The following is an 18,888-nucleotide window of genomic DNA, read 5'->3' as shown; positions in this document are numbered from 1 at the left end:
GAAGAACATCAGAAGCTATCTGGTCCCATCCGTGCTATATGGGAATGTTCTCTGACCTGACTTTTCTTTGACTTAAGGGAGGGGGAATGTGCCCAGGAAGCCCATTGCATTTTTGGATAGCTCTAATCATTAATAGGTTTTTTTAAAATTACATTGGGCCTAAAATTATATCTTTGTGACTTCCACACATTGTTCCTACTTCTGACCTCTAGGGTAAAGGAGAACAATTTCACCTTCCTCATGATGGGTGCTCTTGGACATGCATGGTCACTCAGTGGGGAGGTCTCATTATCTTGGTGTCACACAAAGAGGGGAGGGGTCACTGTCTTAATGTTGCACACAGAAGGGAGGGTTCAATGTCACACAGAGGACAGAGATTAGTGTCACACAGGCAGGCAGGGTCAATTTCACATATTTGGGAAGGTCTCTTTCACATAAAGGATGTGGTGTGTGTGTACATGGTGGGTTAGGATGAAAGAGGGAGGGAGAACAATTGATTGTGGAGAAGAGCAAAGACCAAGGAGGAGGTCACAGTGACATTATCTTCCTAGGGACTCAGGGAAACCCACCTGCTCTCATCTGGGCAAGTCTCTTTCCCTGGAAAAAGAAAGGAAAACTCTGAGTCCTGGAGTCCATTTCTTCATCAGGACAGGCTTCTTCCAGGCTGGGGAGATCTTTAGCCCTGCAAGGCAAAAAGATCAGGTAGGCTCTTACATCTTAAGTTTCCTCTCCTCTGACTACCCCGGAAGAGGCACTGACAGATGTCCCTCCTGGGACTAGAGCCTGAGCCTAAAAGATCTAGTTCTGGAACCACTTAGGAGTCCAACAGATACTTCTCTTTTCCTGTTCCCCCAGAACCTCCAAGTAGGGTACCAGGCCAGTGGGAGGACTGAATTCTCCAGTCTCATTGGGGCAAGATATGAATATCATCATGAAATATATCCTCTTCTTCAATCTCCTGTCAGTGGCTGGTGAGTGACTATGGGCATCTTATGGATGTAGGTAGGGCAGAAGAAGTATTGGAAAGTTTAATAGGAAAAAATAATAAATGTGGTAGAAAAAATCACCAAGCATCTTTGTTATGATAAAAATCTGTGACAAAGGGAAACTGAGGCACAAAGTTTTACACATGATAAATTTATTAGCATGGCTAGCAAGTGCCAATAAATTGGGTCCAAGACCCCTCAGTAGTCAAGGGTAAAACCGACAAGCAAAGCAACTTTTTTAAAATAGCATTTACGTGGTGACTATACAGACATATTTCACTCTTGATTGGTTGGTGCTGCTTATATCAGTTCCTCACCAGTGGACCAACAACCTATGACTAACATCCTCTGGAAAGTATCATGGTAGGGAAACATCTTATCACCAGACTGACTCACCTCACTGCCTCCAGCCCCCCCATCCCCCAGCCCTACCGTGGTCTCACAGATTAGAATTTTTGTGGTTGGACTTTGGTTCATAGGAAAAGTTAAACTCTTACACATTTTACTAATAGGGACTATATAATCAAGTCTGAATTTAATTCACAAATATTGGTTCTGATTAGATATATTGATTAGATACAATTCTCAACCCATTATTTTGGAATATCAGTTTTCAAAATTTCACAATAGACAACTAAAGTTACAGGATTAAGGAGCTCAAACTCACATAATGAAGGAGGTGGATCGATCACTAATACATAGGAAATTGACCAAGCCTTAGAACAATACTAAATAAAGCGGGGTATCAATTTTCAATTTCACACCTTCTATATGTAATCTCTGTCTGGTATAGCCAGATCCCAAATATTTTCCCCTGACCTCAAAGCAGTAAGGTGAAGGAAGGAGATGGTTAAAGAGAAGTGGAAATATCCAATAAAGCATCTCTAGGAATTCCACTATGGATCTCAAAAGGAACTTATTTGGGTGAGGGTTGGACTTGATGACCTCAGAGGTCTATTCCACAATTCAGTGAAGAGGAAGATCTTCCCAATTGGAATTTGACAAAGTTCTCAGCATATACAGTGAAAAGAAGATAGAAAGAGGGACATAATTGCTGGCCTGAGGGAAGAGATAATGGGCAAGGTGTATGGATTTTGAGGCTTATTTGGAATATAAGCTATATTAAATGACTGTACATATTTACAAGTATATGTGTATATATATATATATATATGTATATATATATATATATATATATATTTAAAAGACTACTGTTTAGTGTTAAGGAATGATTAGTAATTGAAAAGCAAGGACTATATGATGCCAGCTCTTTCAAGAGAGATAGCATGACCAGAGGAAGCAGATGGGTGGGAGGTAGGAGAGAAATTAGGGAAAAAGATGAATAAATGCAGTAAAAGCCCTGCATCAGAAAGGTCCTGCTGCTCAAATAAGCAGGATCGCTTAGCCAAGAACATTTAGTTCAGTCTTGGTGAGGAATAGGATCAGATGACTGGGCAAGAACTATTGCTTTCTTCCATTTTGCTGGTGGGGCTTAGCAGGAATTGAACCTGACCCCAAGAGTAAAATCACATCAAAGCAACAAAGAGGAGAAATGGTACTTGAGTCATGGGGGAAATATAGGTCAGGAATACATTGGGTAGAGCAATCCAGAAATGAAGAAATTAAATTATTTTTATTTGTAAAGTTCTGTGATTTTGCATAGATGGGCAGTATAGTCCTTGGGTTGGAAGGAATCGCTGGGGTCATTCATATATGATTTGGACCTACCATGGACTTTAAGGTTCTATTAGTCCAAACTCTTCATTTTATTACACATGAGAAAACTGAGAGGGGAAAAGACTTACCCAGGATGGCACAGTGAGATGCTATTTGCACAGATTCCATTGCCCAGACTGGAACCAATATCTCTTCACTCTCATTGTTCTCTCCACTTCACTCTATTGTTTCATCTCCTAAATTATATAAAACAGGATGTATCTATTCTGTATGCACTTTGTCGCTTGCCTACCTGCCTCTATATCCTCATGCCTGCAGTGAAGTTGTTTTTTTTTTAAACTCAAGATGACTAGCCTGAGAGTGTGATGATGATTCTATTGAGGAATAAAGGAGTAAGGGGCAAGACATTTCTGGGCCTTGGTTTCCGTGTTTGTAAAATGAAGGCATTGTGTTAAATGACCTCTCAGCTTGCTCCTAGCTCTAAATCTACACAAAAGAGCTCTGAACACTCAGACAATGACGGAAAAGATAAAGAGTTTGCTCACGCTGCTTCTGACAGTAATAGAAATAGGGGAGATTAAAGGAAAAAGAAAGAACTGAATTGTTTCTGGATGTGATAGTATAGGTTACTTTTCAATCTCCATTACCATCATAGATTTAATCAGTTGTATTCCATCTCCTGAAAACTGTCTTTTTCTGGCTCTCTAGTTTCCCTACCAGCGTTCTACGATGACATGAATGAGAAAAGTCTGCCTTACCTGGTCTACCTGAGATCCAGCTTCCAACCTTGCATTGGGACTCTTATTCACCCACAGTGGGTGGTGACAGCTGCTCATTGCTACTTACCGTGAGTGAGAATATGTCAAGGACATTCTTCTCTAGGAATTCTGAATGAGAATCTAAAAATCTGTCTGGAATTTCCCTATACTCAGCAGGACTGAAAAGACTTAGGAATCTGGATAAGGGAATCTGGTAGGGAGGAGGAAGATTAATTTCTGAAACCTTGTGACTCTTCAATAAACACTTGTTAAGTGAAACACTGGATTAGGTTTGGAGATATGTTATGAGTTGGACCCTGCCCTCAAAAAGCTTATGATCTAAGAAAAGGAGGAAAGACCCACATGCAAACATTTGTGATACAGGAGGGAAGGGAACTAAGTTCAAAGAAGTCCAGACAAAGTGCTGATTGTGTTTAGATGAGGGAGAGGGAAGGTCAGCTAGGTGGTGTAGTGAGTAGAGCACTGGCCCTGGAGTCAGGAGGACCTGAGTTCAAATCCATCCTCATATGCTTGACACACTAGCTGTGTGACCGTGAGCAAGTCACTTAACCCCAGTTGTCCTGCCTTCCCCCCTCCAAAAAAAAACAGATGAGGGAGAGGGAGGTTGCTTCCAGTGTGGGGTGAAGTGGGGTACTTGGGAAGACTTCATTTGTGTCATCTAGTCTGTCCTAAAGAATAGGTAGAAGGATTTCAATAGGCAGAGAAGAGAGATAAAGACATAGCAGATGTATAGAATAGCGAATCCAAGGTGTGGAAGGAAGAAAATACAGGCCATATTCAAGGATGGCAAATATCTGATTTGACTAGAGTACAGAGTCAGTGAAAGGAAGAGTATGAGATAGAAATAGAATAGCGAACAGTTGTAGCCAGATTATGAAATCTCTTAAATATCAAGCTAAGGGAATTATCTGGAAGATTATTAGATAGTGTTGAAAGTTTTTGAGCAGTGGGGTAATACAAGCAGATCCAGACATTGGGAAGATTAAACTGTCAGTAGTGTGTGAGATAGATTGGAGTTGAAAAAGCCAGTAGACAGGAATATCTTTTTTAATTATTATTTTTATTTTGTTTTTAAATTATGTATTTTGTTACATTTTGAGTCCCAAGTTGTTTCCCTTCCTCCCTCCCCACCTCTAATTAGAAAAAGACAACAATTGTTGTAGAGATGTATGTGGAACCATACAACATATACTTACATATATCAGTCCTTTCTCTGAAGGTAGATAGCATCTTTCTTCATAAGGCCTTCATAGTTAATTTGAACGATTGTATTACTCAGAATAGCTTAACCATTCATACTTACTTTTCCAACAATAGTGTTGTAATTGTATGCAGTGTTTTCCTAGTTCTGCTCGTTTCACTCTGCATTATTTCATGCAAATCTTTTCATGTTTTTCTAAAACCAACTTGCTAGCCATTCCTTATACCATGGTAGTATTCCATCACAATCATACATGAAAACTTATTCAGCCATTCCCCAATTGATGGGCATCCTCTCAATTTCCTTTTCTTTGCCACCACAAAGAGAGCTGCTATAAATATTTTAGAACATGTATGTTCTTTTCCTTTTTCCCTGATCACCTTGGGAAACAGATATAATAGTGGTATTGCTGGGTCAAAGAGTATACACAGTTTTATAATTCTTTGGGCATAATTCTAAATCGATCTCCAAAATGGTTGGATCAGTTCACAATGCCACCAACAGTGTATTAGTGTTCCATTTTTTCCACATCCCCTCCAGCATTTGTCATTTCCCATTCTATCACTTTAGCCAATCTGATAGGTGTGAGATAGTACCTCAAAATTGTTTTAATTTGCATTTCTCTAATCAGTAGTGATTTAGAGGATTTTTCAATGACTATATATATATAATTTGATTTCTTCTTCCAAAAATTGCCTGTTTGCATTCTTTGACCATTTGTCAATTGGGGAATGATTCATATTCTTATAAATTTGACTTAATTCTTTATATATTTGAGATATGAGACCTTTATCTGAGAAACTGGCTATAAATTTTTCCTCCCAATTTTCTGTTTTTCTTGTCATCTTGGTTACCTTAGTTTTATTTGTATAAAACTTTTTTATTTTAAGGTAATCAAAATGATCCTTTTATATCCCACAATGTTCTCTATCTCTTATTTATTCAGGAATTCTTCTCTTATCCATATAGCTGATAGGTAATATGTTCCATGCTCCTTTAATTTACTTATGATATCTCCCTTTACGTCTAGGTCATATATCTATTTTAGCCTTATCTTGGTAAATGGTGTAAGACATTGGTCTACACCTAGTTCCTGCCAGACTGCTTTCCAGTTTTTCTAACAATTTTTATCAAGAATTGAGTTCTTATAAAAGCTTATATCTTTGCATTTATTAAACATAAGGTTACTATAGTAATTTACTACTGTGTATTGCATACTTTATTCCACTGGGCCACCCTTCTATTCCTTAGCCAGTACCAGATAGTTTTGATAATTATTGCCATATAGTTTAAGATCTGATACTGCTAGACTTCTTTCCTTTATACTTTTCATTAATTCCTCAGATATTCTTGGCCTTTTCTCTTCTCCAAATGAATTTTATTACTTTTTTCTAGCTCAATAAAATAATTTTTGGTACTTTAATTGGGATGGCGCTGAATAAGTAGATTAGGTAGAATAATCATTTTATTATATTAGTTCAGCACCCCCTTGAATAATGAATATTTTCTCTAATTATTTAAATCTGACTTTATTTGTATAAAAAGTATTTTATAATTATGTTCATATAGTTCTTGGGTTTGGTTTGTCAGGTATACTCCCAGATATTTATGTAGTCTGGTTATTTTAAATGAGATATCTCTTACTATCTCTTCTTGCAGGGCTTTGTTGGTGATATACAGAAATGCTGGTGATTCGTGTGGGTTTATTTTATATCCTGCTACTCTACTAAAATTACTAATTGTTTCAACTAATTTTTAGTTGAATCTCTAGGATTTTCCAAGGATACCATATTATCATCTGCCAGAACAGTTAGTTTTATTTTCTCATCGCTCATTCTGATTTCTCCAATTTCTTTTTCTTTTCTTATTGACAGCATTTCTAGTACAATATTGAATAATAGTGGTGGTAATGGGCATCCTTTCTTCACTCCTGATCTTATTAGGAAGGCTCCTAGCTTATCCCCATTACAGAGAATGCTTGCTGATGGTTTTAAGTAGATACTTCTTATAATTTTATTTAAAATTTTTTATTTAGTATTTTATTTTCCACTGTTACATGTAAAAACAATCTTTAACATTCATTTTTAAAACCTTGAGTTCCAAATTCTCTCACTTCCTTCTTCCCCCTCCTCCCCCATCGAGAAGATAAGCAATTCGATATAGGCTATACAGGTGTAGTCATGCAAAACATTTCCCTAATAGTCGTGTTGTGAGAGAAAACATAGACTTCCCCCCATAAAAAACCTCAAGAAAAATAAAGTTAAAAAGTATGCTTCAATCTATACTCAGACACCATCAGGTCTTTCTCTGGGGGTGGATAGCATTTTTCATTTCAGGATTGTTACAATTCTGAGAATAGCTAAGTCATTCACAGCTGATCATCTTACAATATTGCTGTACCTTTGTACACAGTATACATTTCACTTTACATCAGCCCATGCAAGTCTTTCCAGGTTTTTCAGAGAGCATCCTGCTCATTATTTCTTATACTACAATAGTATTCCATTATAATCATGTACCACAACTTGTTCAGCCATTCCCCAATTGATGGGCATCCCCTCAACTTCCAACTCTTTGTCCCCAGAAAAGGGCTGCTATAAATATTTCTGCACATATAAGTCCTTTTCCTTTTTGTTTTCTATCTCTTTTGGTATATAAACCTAGTAATGGTATTGCTAGGTCAAAGGGTATGCATGGTTTTATAGCCCTTTGGGCATAATATTGTCTTACAAAATGGTTGAATCAGTTCACAACTCCACCAACGGTATAGTAATCTCTCATTTTCCCCACATCCCCTCCAACATTTGTCATTCACCTTTTCTGTCCTATTAGCCAATCTAATAGGTCTGAGGCAGTACCTCAGAATTGTTTTAATTTGCATTACCCCAAACAAAAGTGAGTTAGAGTATTTTTCATATGGCTATAGATAGCTTTGATTACTTCATCTGAAAACTGGTCATATCTTTCAATCATTTATCAATTGGGGAATGGCTCTTATTTTTATAAATTTGACTCAGTTCTCTATATATTTGAGAAATGAGGCCTTTGTCAGAGAAACGCACTTTAATTTTTTTTCACAGTTCCTATGGCTAACTGTATTTCCCTCCATTCTATCCCCCCCATTTATTCTATTCTCCTTCTCCTTTTACCCTGTTCTTCCTCAAAAGTGTTTTGCTTCTGACTACCCCCTCCCCCAATCTGCCCTCCCTTCTATCACCCTCCCCCCTTCTCTTATCCCTTTCCCCTCCTACTTTCCAAGTAAGATAGATTTCGATACCCAAGTGAGTGTGTATGTTATTCCCTCTTTAAGCCAATTTTGATGAGAGTAAGGTTCACTCACTCTCCCTCACCTCCCCCCTCTTCCCCTCCACTGTAAAAGCTTTTTCTTACCTCTTTTATGTGAGATAATTTACCCTATTCCACCTCTCCTTTTCTCTTTCTCCCAGTACATTCCTCTCTCATCCCTTAATTTTATTTTTTAGATATCATCCCTTCATATTCAACTTACACCTATGCCCTCTGTCTATATATATACATGCATATATATATATATACACACACATACATATATATATATATATATATATATATATATATATATATATATATATATATATATTTCTTCTAACTACCCTAATAATGATAAAGGTCTTATGAATTATAAATATTATCTTCCAACTTAGGAATTTAAATAGTTTAACCTTATTAAGTTCTTTATGTTTTCTCTTTCTTGTTTACCTTTTTATGTTTCCCTTGAGTCTTGTATCTGAAAGTCAAATTTCCTATTCAGCTCTGGTCTTTTCATCAAGAATGCTTGAAAGTCCTCTATCTCATTGAATATCCATTTTCCCCCTGAAGGATCATAATCAGTTTTGCTGGGTAGGTGATTCTTGGTTGCAATTCTAGTCCCTTTTCCCTCTGGAATATCATATTACAAGCCCTCTGATCCTTCAATGTAGAAGCTGCTAAATCTTGTGTTATCCTAACTGTGGCTCCATGATACTTCAATTGTTTTTTTTTCTAGCTGCTGGCAATATTTTCTCCTTGACCTGGGAACTCTGGAATTTGCTATAATATTTCTGGTAGTTTTCATTTTGGGATTTCTTTCAGGAGATGATCAGTGGGTTCTTTCGATTTCTATTTTACCCTCTGGTTCTAGACTATCAGGGCAGTTTTCCTTGATAATTTATTGAAAGATGATGTCTAGACTCTTCTTTTTATCATGACTCTCAGGTAGTCCAGTAATTCTTAAATTATCTCTCCTGAATCTATGTTCTAGGTCAGTTGTTTTTCCAATGAGAGATTTCCCATTGTCTTCTATTTTTTCATTCTTTCAGTTTTGATTTTATTGTTTCTTGATTTCTCATAAAGTAATTAGCCTCCATTTACTGAATTCTAATTTTTAAGGAGCTTTTGGATCTCCTTTTTCATTTGGACAATTCTGATTTTGAATGCATTCTTCTCCTCATTGGCTTTTTGGACCTCTTTTACCATTTGGCCTAGGCTGGTTTTTAAGGTATTATTTTCTTCAGTATTTTTTATGTCTCCTTTACCAAGTTGTTGACTCATTTTGTACGATTTTCTTGTGTCACTGTCATTTCTCTTCCCAATTTTTCCTCTACCTCTCTTACTTGATTTTCAAAATCCTTTTTGAGCTCTTCCATGGCCTGAGACCAATTCACATTTTTATTGGAGGCTTTGGATATGGGAGCTTTGACTTTGTTGTCTTTTGAGTGTGTGTTTTGATCTTCCTTGTCACCATAGTAACTTTCTATAGTCTGAATTTTTTTCTGTATTTGCTCATATTCCTAGCCTATTACTTGAATTATAACACTTCATTAAAGTAGGGCTCTGCTTCCAGGGTGGAGGCGCACTGTCCCAAGCTTCAGGGGTTTTTATGCAGCTATTTTCAGAGATACTATAAGTTTTCAGTTCTTCCAATGTGGTATGACCTAAGGAGAGGTGTTTACTACTCTCCTGGCCTGTGGTCTGGTTTGAGTGACCACAAACACTCTTTTTTGCCCTAAAAGTGTAAAGAGGGTTCTCCCTGCACTGTGGCCACAAGGTCTGCTATGTTAGTACTCATTCTTGCCCTGGAACTGCCCCCTAAGAGTGCCCCCAAGGCCTATGAGGTGGATCTGAGTATGGGCAAAGCAACAGAGTTCTGCCTCAGTGCTACCCCTGTTATCTCTTTCTGACCAGCTGTTTGACCCCATTACCATATGTGGGCTGTGAGCTCCAGAAGTAACTTCTGTCGATGCTGGTTCAGGAGGCCTCCTTCTGGTTTGCTGGGGCCAGGACTGTGCTGGCGCAGCCTGTGCTGGACTGTGTTGTACTCTCACTCAGGTGAGACAGACTTTTCCTGCCAATTTGCTGTTTGTGGGTTGAGAGGTCTGGGAACCTCCACTGCGGCCAGTGATTCAGATCACCCCAAGGCCTGCTTTGGGTTTGCTGGGGCCTCTGCTGGACTGTGCTCCTCTCTTACCTAGATGCAACAGACTTTTCCTGCTGACCTTCCAGTTTGTCTTGGGCTAGAAATTTGTTTCGCTCCATATTTTGTTGAGTTCTGCTGCTCTAGAATTTGTTTTCAGTAATTTTTAAAGGTATTTGGAGAAGTTTGGGGGAGAGCTCAGGTGTGTCTCTGCCTTTACTCCACCATCTTGGCTCCACCTTTCACTTCTTATCATTTTGTTTTGTTTTGTTTTTGGCAGGGCAACTGGGGCTAAGTGACTTGCCCAAGGTCACACAGCTAGTACATGGGTCAAGTGTCTGAGGCTGTATTTGAACTCAGGTCCTCCTGACTCCAGGGCCGGTGCTCTACTCACTGCACCACCTAGCTGCCCCCCACTTCTTATCATTTTAAAGAAAAATCCATTAGGCAGGAATATGTGGTAGAACGGTACTCAATAGTTTAGGTAAGAGATGATGAGGGTCTGAGGTGGTGATTGTGGTGATCATGGTTGCCACATAAGGAGGTGGCCATGGGTGATGCCCAGAGAGATTGTCACTATAATAGGATAAATAAGACTTGCAGATTGATTGAATGAGAGAGAATAAGGAGTCAAATACATATTTGACTACAAATATGGATACCTGTCAGAATGATTGCGCCATTGGCTAGGATAAGAAAGTCAGAAAGAAGAAAGAAGAGAAAGGAGAAAATATTTTAAGTTCAGGTTTGGATGTGTTTAGCTTAAGATGCTGGTGGAACAGCCAGATAAAGATTTCTAATAGGAATTAGAGAAATGCAAGTATGGAGCTTAGAAGAGAAGTTAAGTTTGAAGATACATCTTTGGGAGTAATTTGCACAGGCATGATAGTGAATCTATGGAAGTAGATAGGATCACAAGGGGAAAAGTATAGAGAAAGGGGATCAGTAACAGAGACCTGGAGGTGGGAGATAAGAATCAGAGAAATGGCAGGTAGGAAGAAGACTGAGAAGAATATAGTGTTATAGAAATTGAGTAGAAATTACCAGGATGGAGAAGACATGATCAATAGTATCAAATGTTGCGGGAGGGCAGAGACCAAGGAAAGGGTATTGGATCTAGGATTTCAAAATTCACGGACCATCTTTGAAGGAACAGGTTCAGAGGAGAGGTTAAGGTAAAAGCCTGATTGCATTGGGGTTGAATGAAGACTCAATGGGAGATGAGGCAATAGTGAGCACGGACTACTTCTTTAAGAAATACAACAATTTAAACCAGAAGAGAGATGAGACTAGAAGTAGTAAGCTCAAGGGAATTTTTTAAAGAATAAGCATGTCTTAATTATGTTTATAGGCAATGGGAAAGAATAGAGAGGGAGACAGGTTCATTACACAAAGAGAGATGCAGGGATGGGAGAGAGGAACTCTATTGATTAGAGGAGATGTGTAATTAATAGAACAGGCAGATAAGGAGAGGAAGGAAGAAAGTCTGAAAGTTCCAAGTGGTTTTGAAATGAAGAAGGAAGAATTTGAAGGAAAACCTGTGAAAACCTTCAATTAATGTGTATATATATATATATATGTATACTGTGTGTGTGTGTGTGTGTGTGTGTGTGTGTGTGTGTGTGTGTGAAGCAGAATCAAAACCTAAAAACATGACGGGCGACATTAGGGCTTGAGGAGAGAGAATAAAGTTTTTGTCACCTATGGTTCAGAGTTTTCCAAAGACTCACGACAGATTGGCTTCAATTCTCAGAACTTGATCCAAAAGGAATCATTATGTCTCTTTGGTTTGTGCCTCCATCCTGGAGTTTTCTTTGGGGGAAATCTCCAAAATCAAGGTTAGATATATGCTTGTGTCTAGGTTTCCCCAAATCTTACATAAGCACTCAATGAGAACACTATGACTATAGGTTATCAGATAGCCTTTAATAGTCACCATGAAAATGCAGGATGGAAAAGACTCACAGAAACCTGTGAGCAAACCTAGAAACTTACAGCCTTCAAAAAGTCCTTTAGACTCTTTCCAGAAAGCAAACACACTTGGGAAGTGGAGTTGATTAACACAAAATTCCCATTACATTAAACTTGCTCTGTGGTCTGACCAAGCACAGGAATGGCAGGTTTTTCAAGGTTAAAATTTCTACTCCTTCTTCCCCTACCTCTCAAGGCCTACCCAACCTGGCTTCAGCTATAGTTTGTCTTTGTTCAGTAGTTTCAATAATTCTTCTTGACCCTATTTGGGGTTTTCTAGGCTGAGAGCAGTATCTAATCTAACTAACTTTTTTTTAAAGATGATGAAATGAAGTCCCATAGAGATTAATTGACTTTCCCAAAGTCCAATAGGTTAATGTTGGGATTTAAATCTGGTTCTTAAGGGTTAATGGTCAATCAATCAACAAATGTTGAGAGTATAGAGGCAAAAATGAAATTGTCTCTTCTCTCAAGGAACTTAATATTATATTGGGGAAATAAACATATGCATATATACTATTCTATTGGGGGAGACAAATGTGCATAAATAAATATATACAAAATAGATATAAGGCAATTTTGGGTGAGGAAGACACTAGAAACTGATGGGAATCTGGAAGAGTTTCATGGATAAGGTAGTACTTGAGCAAAGTCTGGAAGGAAACGAGTAATTAACTCTGAGCTTTAGGTTTATTAAAGAGGATCTCTAAAGCTTCATCTGTCTCTAACATTCTATAAAAGCAAGTGGTCAAACATTCCCTTCATGCTCCCATTCAGATAGACTTTTCCAACATTTGCCTTGATTTCTCGCAGGAATCCAGACTGCATGAGGACTAGGGTTCTCTGTGTCTGATTGCTTTGACAGGCCTTTGATTTGACTCATCCTAGAAAGCAGGGATAGAGGGATTCAACTTCCATTTCAGGTGATGCTGAGGGCAGAGGGTATAAGTGAATTGAGATGAATGGAAGGATAAGGGGTAGAATTTGTCTCTCTCTCTGTCTCTCTCTCTCTCTGTCTCTCTCTGTATGTGTATGTGTGTGTGTGTGTGTGTGTGTGTGTGTGTGTGCGCATGTGTGCTTGTGTTATATAGATGTGTCTGTCAATGAAGTACACTATAAGTCATGTGCTCCTTCTCCTCTTTAGCCTCTTCCTTTTCTTCTAGGTACCTCAAAATCATCTGGCAGAATTATACCATCAATGACCAACAGCCAACTGAGCAAGAGCTACCTTATGAAAAGGTCATCAGTCACCCAAACTTCATTTCCACTTCTTCTGAACATGACATCATGCTCATCAAGTTGGCCACATCCATTCAATTACCAAAAAACTTCCAAAATGTAGAATTGCCTCCTGAAGATATCAATATGGATACACAGTGCATGGTTCCAATCTGGTCATGGGATGATCATAATTTTAGTGAGTGACTATCAGATGGTAGTGGTATTTATGTTAGAGATCAATCTAATCCATCCAATCCAACAATCATGCATTATTATACACCTACTCTGTGCCAGGCACTGTGCTAGGTCCTGGAGATACAAAGACAAAGTGAAAGACAGCCTCTGCCCTCAGAGGGCTCATACTCTACTGGAAGTTCTGAGGGAGATAGGGAAAGAATGGAAATTCACTGGGGTGGGACTGGGTTTCTGAGCCCCATAACGATAGCTAATAATATCCATCATTTATGTAGAGCTTTAAGGTGTGTGAAATGTTTTATATATGTTATCCCGAGGGGTTACCACTACTTTTGTTTGTTATGATAGACAATGTCACTCGATATTTTTGAGCCCTGGTTTTCCTGTTTATAAAATGGAGAAAATAATTTCTGCTTTATGTCATAGGGTTGTAGAACTAATAGATGTGAGGCCACTTTGAAAATTTATAATCACTATATGAATATAAGGAATTATAATAATTATTATTTTTATTATTTTATTACAAGTAGCAGTTATAATACTTCAGAGGGGCAAGTAGAGTGAAGGGGGAGCTGGATCCCCCTTTCTTGCCCAGGCTGGAAATAATAGCAGCCATTTATGTGCTTGATCCCACTACTGATTGGCATGGGAGCTTTGATCCTGCTCCATTTGTGACCTGGGCCAGTTCACCTGTCTTTAGGCAGCCTGGTTGCTCTTCACTCCACTCCACTTCCAGATAGTCACTATACTGGTTCCTTACTTAGTTCACATAGTCCCACTCCCACTTAGACACTAATACCACTTTAGCTCAGAACTTCTGAACTCAAGTGATCCACCAGACTCAGCCTTCCCAGTACCATGGATTATAAGTACTCATCATCATTTGGGGGGTGGCTCAGTGGATAGTGTGCTGGGATTGAAGTCAGGAAGACGTATTCTGAATTCAAATCTGGCTCAGGCACTTACCCTGAGCAAGTCACTTAACCCTGTTTGCCTCAATTTCCTCATCTGTAAAATGAGCTGGAGAAGGAAATGGCAAGAAAACTTGAGTTGGGCATGGCTGAAAAGTGACTGAACATCATTGTCATTTATACTGATTGTATAATTAAACAAGTCCAAAAGCTATTCCTAAACTATTCTAATGCTTCTTCCATCACCAGCCTCTATCCTTAGGGATCTGTGGCAAACTCCATTATGTGTAACATTTTTACCACTGACTTGGATGACAGCACTAACTGGTGACTTCCCATTCTTTCCCCATCCCCTTCAGAACTCCAAGATGAATGTAAGCCTCATGAGGACAGGGATCATCTTTCACAAATTTGGGAGGGATAGGGTAACATTGATGACAGAGTCAGGATCTCAAAAGAGCTTGACAAGCCAGATTGTTGGGTTGAATCTAATAAGATGAAATTGAATAAACATAAAATCTTTACACTTAGGTTCAAAAAGTCAACTTCAGTAAGCACAAGCTGAGGAAGATGTGTCTAATAAAGCTATTCATCTGAAAAACTAAGGGAGTTTAAATAAATCATAACCTCAATATGATTTGACAATGTGATATGGCAAATAAAAATGATACTTCGATCCAGGCATTACATTAGGAGAGACCATAATATCTTGGGAAGTAATAGTATGGTGGCACTCTGGTTTGATTATTATACTCAGTTCTGGCAACCACAGTTTAGGAAGGTTATGGACAGACCAGAGAGCATCCAGAAGAAGGCAAACAGTGAAGGGCTTCAAGGTTGTACCCTATGAGGAGCAGCTAGGGGGCTCAGTGGGTAGAGCACTGGTCCAGGAGTCAGGAGGACCTGAGTTCAAATCCATCCTCAGACACTTACTAGCTATGTGATCCTGGGAAAGTCATTTAATCCTGATTGCCTCCTTAAAAAACAAATAAAGATTGTATCCTATGAAGATCTATTGAAGGAAATGGAGATATTTAACCTGGAAAAGCTAAGACTTAGTGGATTGGTAGATGTTTCTCTTCAAGCAAGCAATGGAGGAGACAGTGGGGTATAGTGGAATGGACACTGGTTTGAGAAGCAAAGGACTTGCATTTAAGTGTACTTGACTTTACTGTTCACTACCCATGTGACCATAGATAAAGCACTTAACTTCTCTGGGTCTCAGTTTCCTCAAGTGAGGAAAAAATAAAGATGAAGTGAGGGAGGGCCTCTGGCTTTAGATATATGAGCTTAAAAGAAGCTTAAGGACTATGAAACTGAAGAGCAATTAGACTTGTTCTCTTATCAGCAGGCAAATTTAAGTCTGATTTAAGGAATAACTTCCTAATAGTTAGAATGAGGTGCCTAGGCAGGTCATGAATTCTCCAAGGAAAAGTTGGGTGGCCACTTGTTAGGTATTTTGTGAGAAGGAATTCTTGGTCAGCTGCGAGCTGGCCTTCATGGCCTCTGAGGTCCCTCCCAGTTCTGAGATTCTGTAATTTTCTAGCATATTTTTCTTTGACAACTCTTCCCTAATCGTAAGGTCACTCCATGGTACAACTCCTTGAGATGGGATATGAGGAAGAGTTCATTTTAAAGTGGTACATGCAACAGATATGAATCATGTCGGGAGGTAGAATCTAATCAAGAAGAACTGTAGAGGGGAAGGTCAAGATCATAGCTAAGACCTCCCACAAACTACTCTTTGGCTGCCTTGGTCTGGCCAAATGCCAAGTTAGATAGATTAACTCAGTGGGACACTTCTTACATTATTTTGTATCTTCTACTTGTTCTTAAATAGGTATCAGGGAGATAACAGAAAAGAAGGCATGGAAGGAAAAAGGAGAATGTTGGGGAAATTCAAATACAAAGGAAAATCTCAATCTCTCTCTCTCTCTCTCTCTCTCCCTCTCTCTCTCTCTTTCTCTCTCTCTCCCTCTCTCAGAACAAGATGCTGATGTTCTACACACCTTGAGAACTGATCTGATCCCTAACAGTCAGTGCATCTATAGCTATCCAGGAAAACTCACAAAGGACATGATTTGTGTGGGAGTTATAACAGAAATGCCATACAAATGTCTGGTAATTCTTCCAGGTTCCATTTATCCTTTTTTCTTGGTCATCCTCATGACTTCTCTCTTTGTTCAGACAGAAATCTTTCTTGGTGGTTGAGATAAGAGATGAAGGAGAATGGGGGTCAGAGAATATTTGTTCCTCTCCTTCCTTTGATTAGAAATTGGGGGCCCTTAAGAAGGCAGAAATGGGGAGGAATGGAAGGTCTTTGGGTCAAACTGCTTTCTAATCTCTCCTTGGGCTAGGTTAGAGAAAGATGGGGAGACAGGGACAGTCAGTGGGGTGGATGAAAGGCTTGACTAAAAATAGCCATTGTACGTTAGAGACTCGGGGCCTACAAATTACCTCAAGTCCAAATCCTCTGGGCTTCTCTGCACCAGCCACTGACTTTGTTCATTGGCTGAGGTGGCCTTAGCTCCAGGGATATCTTTGATCTCCTTTCTTTTCTCTCTCACAGGAAGTCTCAGCTTCTCCAGCCATATGTGGTAGATTCTTACAGGGGATCTTGTCCTGGACTGATGGGTGTATCCTAGGAGGGGATGTTGGCATCTTCACCAAGGTCCACAGCTATGTCCCCTGGATCAAGAAGATTATCACTACAGACTGAGTTTCCTTCGATCCCTTTCTTCAATCCCTCTGGAAACTCACCCTTTGTCCCTATGATGTACACTATGGGATATAGAGCCCCAACTTTGACCTTGTCTCTGGTTACAGGATAGGGTCCCAATAGAGAACTCTGGCTCCACTTCTGTGTCCTTGTGACTCTTTTAGCTCCCTTTCTTCAATACCATAAATATCTTGGAACCCCTGGACTTATCAAAGAGTGAGGCTCATGTAGAAACAGATAGATCCCTCCAAAACTCCTAATACACTATTTTTTTTATTTATTAACCCTCTCTGGATCACACAAGGGTGTGTGGCAGCTGAATGAACCTGGATAGAAGGGGCAAGATCTGGGAATTGCTGTAGAAGCGTTCTGGCAAGCAATGTAGGTCTATTAAAACAAAGGTTGAATTTCAAGCTCATAGATTTAGAGCTGGAAGAGTCCTGAGAGACCATCTAATTCAATTCCCTCTCATTTCACATATGAGTAACTGAGATGCAGAGAGGTCAGGTGACCTTGTCCTAGGCCACACATCCAATGAAAAGGAAGTCAGAACTAGGAAGAGCAGCAACATAACACATAGATCCAATCAGGTAAGAGATTGTGTTTGAAGAAGCCTCAGCTAAGGCAGAGGAAGGATGAGGAAGGTAAAACTAAGACTAGAGCCCATGAATCCAAGGAGTTATCCAAAGAGATACTGGAATTGTAGTGTCTGTCCCCCAGGTAGAAAATAAATTGAATGTGGGCAGAGAATGATTTTGTGTTTAAGTTTCCAGGGGCACTGTTTCCCAAGGAGGCTATCATCAGGCCTGGCACATTATTGCTGTTTAGTCGTTTTTCAATCACGTCTTTGTGACCCCAGTTTTCTTGGCAAAGATACTAGAGTGGTTTGTGGTTTGTCATTTCCTCCTCATTATACAGATGAGGAAACTGAGGCAAAGAGGGCTAAATGACTTGCCCAGGGTGATGCAGATAGTGTCTGAGGCTAGATTTGAACTCAGAAGGATTGTCCTGACTTCAGACCCTGCACTCTATTCACTGCACCACCTAGCTTCCCCATACTAAGTTCTTAATAAACACTTGTTGAATTGAGACCCTCAAGTGGGTTATGATGTCTAATAGAGGAGGTGTGGCCAGGCCATAGTGCATCTGAAAAAAGATCTCTGAATTTAGTGGACTGAAAAGTTCAATGTGAGTCCACATGGTGTAGGGGGGACAGAGTTATAGTAGTGTTAAGCTGGAAGAAGAGAGGAGGCAGTGTCCAGATCTAGGGATGTACCCCCTGACTGCATCATCAGCTGAGGCTCTCTTGTGAAGCTGTGTCTTGTAAGGGGGTATCCTCAGCACTTTCCAGGTAGCCCTGTCCTTGCTAAGGGAGGGTCTGTTTCCCAAGGAGGCAGAAGCCTAGGGAGCTTGGCAAAGCAGGGAACTTGGAGTCTGGTTAAGTCCTCATTGGCTCCCTTAGGAAGATGTTGTGCCTTTTAAAGAGGATTACCTGGGGGCAGCTAGGTGGTTCAGTGGATAGAACACTGGCCCTGGAGTCAGGACTTGAGTTCAAATCTGGACCCAGATATTTACTAGCTGCATGACTCTGGGAAAGTTATTTAACCCTGATTGCTTTAAAAAAAGTGCCTTCAGGGTTTACTAGCTAGCCTTCCTCCTCCTTAAAGGGGCCCACCTTCCCAAAGGGACTAAGCTTCATAAAAATGTTTACCCACTTCATCCCAGGAACACCCAGGTCTGATGTGGCAATTACGTTCTGGGGACAAAGAAGGAGCTTAGGGGTCAGGTCTAGAGCAA

At 39.6% G+C, this 18,888-nt stretch overlaps 1 protein-coding gene across 1 annotated transcript; it reads left to right on the top strand.

The window, feature by feature from the left end:
- Positions 1-439: 439 nt before the first annotated feature.
- Positions 440-17,228, top strand: LOC118850047 (serine protease 58-like). The gene is made up of 6 exons (XM_036759248.1): positions 440-702; positions 856-971; positions 3,372-3,510; positions 13,209-13,462; positions 16,357-16,493; positions 16,942-17,228. The coding sequence occupies exons 2-6, from the start codon at positions 920-922 to the stop codon at positions 17,089-17,091; spliced, it is 732 nt and encodes a 243-aa protein (XP_036615143.1). The 5' UTR covers positions 440-702; positions 856-919; the 3' UTR covers positions 17,092-17,228.
- The last annotated feature ends 1,660 nt before the right edge of the window (positions 17,229-18,888 follow it).

Source organism: Trichosurus vulpecula, chromosome 5, assembly GCF_011100635.1.
Source record: "Trichosurus vulpecula isolate mTriVul1 chromosome 5, mTriVul1.pri, whole genome shotgun sequence".
NCBI classification, from domain to species: Eukaryota; Metazoa; Chordata; class Mammalia; order Diprotodontia; family Phalangeridae; genus Trichosurus; species Trichosurus vulpecula.
The sequence above is the reverse complement of the archived record's forward strand: the minus strand, read 5'-3'. Positions and strand labels throughout refer to the sequence as shown.